The 10,644-nt window shown below is 29.7% G+C and overlaps 1 protein-coding gene across 4 annotated transcripts; it reads right to left on the reverse strand.

Annotated features, from left to right (window-relative positions):
* Positions 1-877: 877 nt before the first annotated feature.
* Positions 878-4,861, reverse strand: LOC108328216 (uncharacterized). Of its 4 annotated transcripts, none has more exons than XM_017562044.2 (15): positions 4,740-4,861; positions 4,555-4,629; positions 4,200-4,322; positions 3,901-3,954; positions 3,680-3,790; positions 3,179-3,262; positions 2,965-3,083; positions 2,770-2,871; positions 2,510-2,626; positions 2,301-2,369; positions 2,149-2,215; positions 1,992-2,045; positions 1,776-1,865; positions 1,604-1,636; positions 878-1,206 (listed from the first exon to the last, which is right to left on the reverse strand). In XM_017562044.2, the coding sequence occupies exons 2-15, from the start codon at positions 4,570-4,572 to the stop codon at positions 1,111-1,113; spliced, it is 1,137 nt and encodes a 378-aa protein (XP_017417533.1). In that variant the 5' UTR covers positions 4,573-4,629; positions 4,740-4,861; the 3' UTR covers positions 878-1,110. The 4 variants fall into 4 exon arrangements, 3 of the variants coding, with proteins under 3 accessions (XP_017417533.1, XP_052728088.1, XP_052728089.1); XR_008246731.1 differs by having other exon boundaries at positions 1,102-1,206; positions 1,776-1,834; XM_052872128.1 differs by lacking the exons at positions 4,555-4,629; positions 4,740-4,861 and having other exon boundaries at positions 3,680-3,779.
* Between the last annotated feature and the right edge of the window lie 5,783 nt (positions 4,862-10,644).

Below are 10,644 nucleotides of genomic sequence, written 5' to 3' on the forward strand. Positions count from 1 at the left end.
TTTGAGAATCAATGCGCGAGAAGAATGATCTTCGTCAGTGAGAGCATGAGCGAAAAACATTGTGAGTGAACACGAGCCAACGACAGTGAACGACGGGCTAAGATGAGAGTGGAAGAAGCGGGAGGGGATGAGCTGAGAGTGAGTGAGAGAAATTTAGAGCTGTGCTTCTCTTCTCTATGAATGAGCTCGAGAAATTGATAAAGGCAGCAAGGTGAGTATCATAAAAGATGGGTATATTTTTAGGTTTTATTTTTAATAATTAATATTCCAAATCCGTATTTAAAATTAGTAGGTAAATTTTGTTTCACTTACATATGGAAAATTAGTAGGTAAATTTTGTTTCACTTCATACAAATTTTACATACAAAAATCAGTAGTTAAATTTTTTTGTCATTACCTACGGAAAAAATATGTATTTAACTGAGTTTTTATAAATAAATTCATATGTATAAATTAATTTACCTACGGATCTAAATCCATATGTAATTATCGGTAAGTAAATCACGAGTTTTCTGTAGTGGTTTTAAGAAAATTAAAATATGCTATTATGATGAAAAATTTTCTTATGATTTGTTATATATATATATATATATATATATAATGTGAAATGAGAGTGTAGTAATTATTAAGGTGGAAATGCTATAATGTTTGGATGATATATGGAGTAGAGATGAAAATGGATCGCATCAGACATAAATAGTACCTATCCATTACTTAACAACAACAAAAAATTTCACCTATTACTCGTTCCATTACTCGTCAGAAACGCATTTTATGTTTTAAAAAAGAAAACACTTGAGCAAAAGCATTATTAGTAATGAGATAAAATTGAATAAAATAAAAATAGATAATAAAACTAAAATGATAATCAAGCAAAGGACAAGAAAACTATTTTCATTTGGAAACGGTTAACAAATGAAAAGTTATACAACAATGCACCAAACTCAAATGAAGGTGAAGCTTTTTATGCCTTTGAGATTAAAAAATAATCTCTAGACCCTTTCATCTACCCATGATCAACACTTTTTTTTCAATTGCCAATTGAATTTTCTTCTTTTTACAAATATTTGTATTTTGATGAAATCTATACAAAATTTGACTAAGTTTTGGTTATTGAAATGGATCGACCCAACATTTATCATCCTCAACTGCCTTCTGCCACCGTTTTCTAAACACTTGTAATTCGTGGAAAGAAAGTCTTCTCACCTGCACCATATCCAAAATACTATAATTAAGTACTAACAACTTGACAACAACGTTATTTAGATATAACTAAAGGCTAAGTACCAATTAGTTAACATAAAAATTTCCTCATAGATAAGGTTTTCAATTCAACAAACCAAACATGTCATTTTCCATCTTTTAAGATATTTGCATTGGACTAATGAGCATGCACAACACTAGAATTAGAAAAATGTTTTTGTTTCACATCAAACAACAACCTAACATAAGTCCACCCAGAAAGAAACATTCACAAAAATGGATTCTGAACCTAACTGGAAGAGTAGTTTTGGAACAGAAAAATGAACTGTGATTTTAACAGAAATAAAATTTAAGCATGCCAATGGTTTGGGCTAAAAGTATTGTGACAAGAGTAACTCACATCAACTCTATGATCCTTTGCCCGAGATGAAACCTGCTATGTCAGATAAATTTAAGTAGAATTAGAGGCACAGGTTTTCATACATAAATCATGCTAAAAATCTTTGCAAACATTAGGATTATAAGCATTTGCACAATGCAAAACTTTGCTACAGATAAGCCATATTTCTGACCTGATGCAAATCTTGGCCTCCAAGAGTAGGATGACCGTAGTGGACTATATATTCAGCATCTACAACACCAACATTTTTTGTTCGATCACCCTAGTATCCATAACCAAAATCAGATTAAACTATGAAGTAAAAGGAGATTAACATGCCTGAGAAAAATTATCAAACAGAAGAAGTGAAACTCATAAAAAAGAACCAAAGTTAAGGAGCTTAACATGCCTGAGCACAGTAGCCTAGCTGCATATCTAGACCCCATGCATGGATCAAATCATTCTGCAAAAGAAAGTACAGTATAAACGATGAATAAAGGGAGTAATCATATAAAAGACATGCTTATAAATGCTTTGAGTAGCATTAAAACGAGAAAATGGTGCACCTGAATCATATACCAAACGCAACGCCAAGCAGCTCTTGAGAAAACAGGAGCCATCATTTCAACATACCTGAAACAATTGGAGAAACTTTCTTAAACTGTAGTAATGTGAAGGGAAAACTCGTTAAATTTGAAGTAAACCACAGAACTTTTACCCTGTGCAAGGAGGAGCAGAGCTATTTTCGTCACAACCTTTGCCTCTACCACCAGTTTTGTAAATCCTTCTGCATGAACAATGACAAAATGCATACTCAGTATACACACAGGCATCTACTTTAAAACTTAGTACCTTAAAGTTCACTAGTGCAGGTTGGGGAAATTAAGAAAACCTTCTGACAACAGAAAAAAGTTTAAACAGGAGAACCTGTGCACTTTTGACCTCCTCCCACGTGCTGTAATCTGATGATGTACCTCTGAATTTTCAGTATCAAGTGCTGGTTGTGATATCTCAAGTCCTTCACTTTCTATAATAGAAACATACCTACAATCATTGAAGTATATATCAGATCAACCACTAATGCTTAAGATGATGTAACAATAACGTAAGACTACGTTATAACAGCTAGTTTTAAACTACGTTATTTACTATGATGAAATTTAGTGGATACAGAATATTGAACATACCTATCAGGGTGGAAGTTTTCAACTCCAAGATCCTCATCCCATAGGAAAATATAACCATATTCTGCAACTATGTCCGGGTGTAAGAAACGCTTGGCAAACCACCTAGTTAAGGAAAACGGGTCCAAGAATAAACGTTTTCAGGATGAATGAATCACTCACATATTCTAGATTTCAAACAAATGTGAGGTCCCCTACCATTTACTTTGATTGGCTACAGCCACGTGAATGACCTGATTATTCCATTCAAAGTCATTCCATTTGTCAACAATGCCATCATAGTGGAAAAGCATCACGACAAAATTACTTGATAGAAACTGCAATTTGGCTTAGAAGGAGTCATCTCTCAATACATATCAAAAAAAGAGAATATCAGCAATGAATATTCTGTAGAGAATACTCCTCAAGTTACCTTTTTGACCATTTTGTTCACAAGGTCTTTCTGCTTTATCCCAACCGCAATTGCAAACAAATTGGTTGACGCGTTTTGCTTATTCTGTTCAAATGTGTCGAAAATAGAAAAATAGCATAAAACAGAATGCACAGCTGTAAGGAGTATTGAAATTGCAGAAGTTAATGACAGGCTTAGAGTCACAAACTCAGAATATGTGAGTATGCAAATGCAAACTTTCTCTTGATAAAACAAAACAGAGTATCTGAACATATATTCTTGACTCTGGTTTTAGTATACTCGTTATCACGGTAAATGAACAGATATGTTAGTTAATTTTAACATCATACCCTTTTGAAATTGAGAACTCTACTGTGACAACCATGCATAAGCTTGATACACCAAAAATATTACCAGCACTAGACAAACAAATTTGCAGAGAAAACGTACAATTCTAATAATATGGTCTTGTTAGGTCACGAGAGAAAAAAAATTCAGTGGTCATGAATGACAGAAACTCACCTTTATTGTCTTAGTCATAGGAAGATTCCACAAATGCCTCATTTCCAAATCAGAAGTCTTGGAGATTATGCCTTCAGGGAGTGCACTGCTTCCATCAGACCTGCACTGATTCTACTAAACAAAATAAGCAAATGTAAGCATTCAAGTTGAACAACCTAAGCAGTAAACCATATCAATAACTCAAATACTCTCTAACTTACATACTGAGTAAGAAAACGAACCTTGCAAGTATCATTTTCCAATTTCTCGGTGTTCATTCTCCATCTCGATAGTTTCTGCAGTACAAAATCAAAACTGTCGTATTTCCATGTTCAAAATATGAAGGAACATGAACCCTTGTATAGTTAAAGTCAAAGTCAAAACCAATTGGCTATTTGATCCACAGACAACCGTATAAGGATCCATGAATTCAACCCAAATTTGCATTCATGGTGAAACCAGGTCAACCAGCTCCCATGGAAAATGAATAACAATTCTGAAACAACTCCATGCAGAAAAACTATTTCACCGGTTTATATACCTGGTTGTAGCGTTGAGCAAAGAATGAACTCGAGAAAAGCAAAACAACACAAAGTATAGAAACCGCCGGAACGATGCCACAGAGGCATGATCTTTTACAATCTGAATCAGCTTCCGAAATTTCCTGGTACGAGAGGTTGGATGAAAAAGTTAACCCCTTTTTGCAGTAATCAATTCATGGTTCTTCTATACAAAATAAAAGGAAAAGAAGAACGCAGAGATAGATATACTAAAAGGAAATAAATTAAAACTGACGAAACAGCGCAAGGGAACATAAAACGTTGGTAACATTAAACAACAGAGACAACAATAGATTCAGCTGTGACAATGAATGAATGAAGGTAAAAGTATCCTACTCGACTGTGTGTCTTCATTGTCTGCTTTCGGAAGCAGAGCAAAACACAAAGGTTCAGTTTTACTCTGTGTACAATCTGTTGACCAGAAAGAACGAAAGATGAAGATCAAATTGAAAAACAAGGTTTTTAGTGACAAAAATAGTGATGGCCATGATCACGATTGAACGAGCATAATGGTAAGTTACCTTTGTTTCAGTGGATGTTGATATATTTGGTTGATAAAGAAAGATAACAAACACGGAATGGGATAGCACTTTGCACGATGATCTTCTATGATCTATGTTATGTTGGAAAAACTAAGGTTGTTGTTGTGGAAACGTGCAATGTAGCATTTATATATATTATTACTTTCACGCGCCAAAGTAAAATGTTTTGGTCGTAGTTTTCTGCTAATCAAATGGATTATGTTCTGTAACTGCCGATTGCATCACTGGCATGTATGTGGCGTAATAACTTGGCGTTAACACATGTGCTTAATTTCCCTTCAAGTTTACAAAAAGCGATATTTTTGTTATTTATTTTCCTATGATTACGATATATGAACATGAATGATTTATTGACTTGATTTTAATATCCTTTTGATTGACTTATATTTTTATTCTTATAATTTGAAAAAAAAAAAATAGAGAAACACACACACAGAGAGAGAGAGAGAGAGGTTCATTATCGTCAAAATTATTTAATTTAATTGGCCTATGGTTATGATTTTTATTTGAATGTGATTTGTGTAATTACGATTAGTAGTTCAACCTTCGATTTATTAAATTGGTTAAACAAATCAATCATTATTCAAGAGATTTGTGGTTCAATCCACATCAAACCTTAATACTTTTAAGTGTTAATTAATAATTTATTTTCTTTTAAATATATTTTTTTACAAATTTCAAATCTAATTACTTTTTTTAACAAGTTCAGGTTCAATTCTATCCACTCTAACAATGTCCGTCATCAATTATATCGACACATGAAATAAAAATGTTATTACTTAAATTTCTATTTCCAATTTGGTTCAAATTCTAAATCTTGATACTTTAAGATATTGTCCTAAAAAGGTCATAATTCGATAGGTTTTTCTGTTTTAGTTGTTTTTTTTAAAAATAAAAATAAATGACAAGATGTATGATTTATAATAAAAAATAATTAAAATATAAATTATATATAATTTATGTGTGATTTTATATATGTAATTCTATTTTAATAGCATAAAATTATTAAAATAATTTTTTTTAATCATTAAGAAATAATATGTATCTATATTAATACAGTCATACAAGATAGAACTGTAATAATATCATATATATATATATATATATATATATATATATATATATATATATATATATATATATATATATATATATATATATATATATATATATATATATATATATATACATTTTTAAACAATTATATTATGATTTTATTAGAAAACTATATTTAACATGATCTAATATAGCTTAACCGTTGAAACCAATGATGCCTCAATTAAAAGAGGTATTTCTACACCTAAATCTTCATTTGTTTATACCAATAAATTACCATTACAAAAGAAAAAATAACACATAATAGAACAATACAAAAGAAGGATAAGTTAATATGCAAAAAAGATGTCATATATCACAATTTCATTTATAAAAACATACATTTCATAAGTGAAGACAAATCTAGACTCAATTATCTGGATACAAACACTGAATCTTGGGGAGTCTTGCACTTGTGGGGCCTCTACTACCATGTAGATTCATTATCAATGAGTTTTACTCTATCATACACATACACAAGGTTAGTTCATTAACATCTTTGGCCAAGGTAAAACCTCTGGACTAAGAGACAACCAATTCAATGAAGTCTCTGACTTTGGATTCACTCAACGAGAATATCCTCGCCCAACGACTACCAAGTCAGTGGACTTTTTATCTTTGGTGTCGCTGCAACGCCTCCCTCATCTGAGTCTGCATAATTGTAGATAATAAATTTCTATAATTATATAGATCCATCCTTTCCAAACTCATTCCAATACCTTCATAAACACCACTAACACACTAAATTTTGAATTACAACAATCCAACTCAGTTCAAACCATTTCAATTGCAGTATTACTCTTTAATTTACTTCAAAATTCGTCATACAATGTGATGGTGTATTCAGTTCCAACTATTGTTATATTCGATTCCATTGTATTGAAGCGTACAAACTCGATCTTGTATTTGGTTTCCTCGTGCCCTGGATTCGATTCCATATATTCGGTTCCTTGTCTGGATTTTTGCTGCCTCATTTTTACTGGGACAAAGTTGCAGTGGTGGGTGTAAGCGGCAGAAACATGGACATCTGTATTTGGCATGACCAAAAAGTAGTGCCGTCAAAATGGGTTGAAACCCGTGAGCCAACCCGGCTCACCACGGGTTTGAGCGGGGTTGGGTTGGAAAAAAATACAAAATTTTTTATGCGAGCCAATTTTGACCCGGCTCACTAAGAACCCGGCTCACACGGGTTGAACCCGTGGTGGGTCGGGTTGGCTCACCAACCCACCTATTTTTTTTAATTAAATTAAATTAATTATTTAAATCTTATTTCTTTTTATTGAAATCAAATTAATTAATTAATTATTCAAAATGCACAACCTTTACTTAGAAATAAAGTCTTTCGCGCTGCTGTCTTTCCAAAAGTTTCCATCTGCAAATAAAACCCTAAGATTATAAATTGGATAATATTATAGATGGAGATAAAGAAGAAGATGCTTCAAGAGAGCATAATACTGTGGATTTTATCTTGTGCTATATATTTTTGTTAACGGCTATATGTAGTTTTTTGGTCAAACGGTTATCTATATCTCATTAAACTAAATTTGGCAAAATTTTATGCTTGATAGCTTAGAATATATATAACAATATATTTCTTTTGTTTCATTTTCTTTTACATCAATTAGTCCAATTATTACTGTTTCAATTTGATCGATCAAAGTAACATATTATAATTATCTAAGAAGAAGAGGGTGAAAAAAAAGTTAAGTAAGTGAGCCAATGAGCCAACCTGTTTAACCCACCAACCCGTGGTAGGTCGGGTCGGGTTCGAATTTTTTTGACTCGCTAATAAATGAGCCGGGTTGGGTTGGCTCATTAAGTGGCCAACCCGTGGTGGGTCGGGTCGAGTCGGGTCGGGTTACCCGTTTTGACAGCTCTACCAAAAAGTGAATCCTCACTTTCTCACGTGCCATATCTGTGACTCAATAAATCACAAAACATGTTATCTTTCTGTACTCTCTCCAGAGATGTTTCTTTAAAATTTTAAAAATATTCCTAAAAGCAAACAATAGTAATCAGACAATCTTTTAAATGTGCTTAGGAATAGCATCTATAATATTTTTAAATATGACTTGGAAATGTAATGCAATTCTTATTAAATTCTACTTTAATAACAAAAAAAATCATACCACTTAATATTAAATTATATTTAAAAAAATATATTTCAATTTACCAAATTATAAATTTTTTACATTTTTAAAACTAATTTTACTAATTAATTTTTATTTTTTTTCTCTTTATAAACATTTTTACAATTAAATATAACATTAACAAATATCATTTTATATTACTTTAATAACTAGGGGCATTTTGGTAATCTTTAATTTCTACTAATTAAACAATTTTTTTAAATCTTTCACATCAATCAAATCCTACACTAATTCTCATAAACTTTACTTTCAAATTCATTCTCAATTACTTCCAAATCCACTCAAAAAAACAACAAAATATTTATTTTCAAATTCTCTCAAATTCATTCAATCACTCTCCCTAAATCATCTCCCACAAATCCTCACATATGAACAAAGCATTAAGGCTTCTCAACTGGAATATGGTGAGTGACCTAAAACTAAAAAAACAAATACATTTATCTTATTTCTTATTAATTTGTTGTTTTCTGGTTGCTTCTTCAAATATTCTTTGAATAAACAAAAACAAAGCAAAACAATATTTTTTTCCATTGTGAAAACAATACCCAAATTGATCCGAAATAAACAGCTAGTTCAAGAATGATGTTGTTGTTTAAATATACTAATTATTTTATGAATTAAAATTGCCAAAGTGATTTTCTTCTGCTTCTTAACTTATCAAAATGAATTAAAGAAAGCAAGTTTTTTCCCTTTTTCTTTCTCTCTAGTTTATTTTAAGGTAAAGATATCAAAACAAGTTTTATTTTAAGTTGAACTAACTGAATCCACAATGAGATTGGTTTGGGTTGAGTTGGAAAAAATATAATTTTTTAAATTTAATCAAACTAAATCTGACTTATTTAACTTTTAGGTTAAACAGATTTAAGTAAAAATGGATTGATATGTAATCTAAATGATAACTTTTTATTAAATTTTGACCATTTTGTCATAATTTTTTATTATAATTATTTATTACTTAAGTTGTCAATTTTATATTTTTAAATACTAAAGTATTATTCAATAAATATTTAATTTATTTATTTGTCAAATATTGATTGATTTTTTAACTTTCAATTACTATATTTATAATAGTATTTACTGAAATAGATGAATATTTGATTGTAGTATTATAAATAATTAATCAAGAAAATTCATTTTTGTTATATTACAATAAATATATAAAGTAAATTAGAAGAATAAAACATACTATAAGAAAATCAACCCATTATTCCATAATGGATCGAAAATAAATTACAAAATTTCTTATTCATAAAAAAGTAAATTAAGTTAAATTAATTTATTTTTAACTCAACCCAACCAATCAATATAATCACATTAACTCGCTTTAATATCCTTATTTTCATTCTGGATTTAAATAGAAAAAAATTGTATATTAAATGAATTAATTACCTGTAAGGCGATAATGTCATTGATTAAACCCATTGGCTGAAACCATAAGTTATTTATTTATTTATATGATAATAAAGTCTCGTTCAATTCTCATAAAACTATGAGCTGTTTCACCTTATCTTCATTCATGTCAATAATATTTATGGAAATCAGTTAATGCGTAGTTATGTATAGGATGCGCGTGCATAAATTAAGAGATTAACTATAATTGTGCTCCTCAATTCTAATAAAATTTATAATTTTGGTTCTAATTTTTTTAATTTTAATTTCTGAACTTCTTTATATAATTTTAATTTTTGAATTTTTAATTATATGTAACTTTTTCCATCTTAGATTTAACTATTCATAATATTTGCTATTTTCACATGAGAAAGTGAGATTGAAAACAAATGCACGATGCTCGTTACTTTTATCAAAAATATTGAGAAGGGGCAGGATACTTAATATCATTTAACTCTGATTTAATACAATTTGAGAATTAAACATTAAACCTAAATTAAATTTACTAAATACAGGAAATAAATTATAACTAACTTAAATTAAAAAAAAAATTATGACATAGTTAACAGGCTTAGGAGACTCTGGCTTATGGGCTTCATTCTCAACATCTCCACCCCCCTTTTTTATAAGTTCACGTTACTCTTTTATTCAAAATTATCTTTCAGAGATAATTGAATATTAAAATAAAATTGATTGATTCTAAAAATGTAGGGACTTGAATAATTGAAACCAATGAACTAAATTCGCTTATTTGATGGTTTAAAGAGATAAGAAATATAATTGATTTAAATTATTTATCAGTTTTTGGCATCTACAAAAAGTATTTATTTACATTTTACATGTTTACTCTTTGTTTGCATAGAAGAGAGTAAATAATTTCACAAAGTCCGGGGTTTTTAATTTTGAGTTTAATGTGTTCTTTCCTCTGAAAAAAAATACAGTTTTTTTCGTTTTAGTCTTAATAAAAATTTATTTATTTTTAACTTTTATATAGTTCAGTAGGATTTGAGTAATTTTTATATATAATTATAGATAAGGATTTTTCAGCAAGCAGCTATGAATCTCGTACAAATTTATTATGTTCTTTTTGTTTTTTCAATTTTATTCTATTAATTATTATTTTTAAAATTTAAATAATTATTCATACTAAAATAATTATTTGAAAAAATGCATAAAGCGAGGACGATTAAATTTACGTTAGTATTAATAATACAGATATCAGTTTTATTTAAGGCAAGAAATTATATGTA

The sequence above is a fragment of the Vigna angularis genome, chromosome 2 (assembly GCF_016808095.1).
Source record: "Vigna angularis cultivar LongXiaoDou No.4 chromosome 2, ASM1680809v1, whole genome shotgun sequence".
NCBI lineage: Eukaryota > Viridiplantae > Streptophyta > Magnoliopsida > Fabales > Fabaceae > Vigna > Vigna angularis.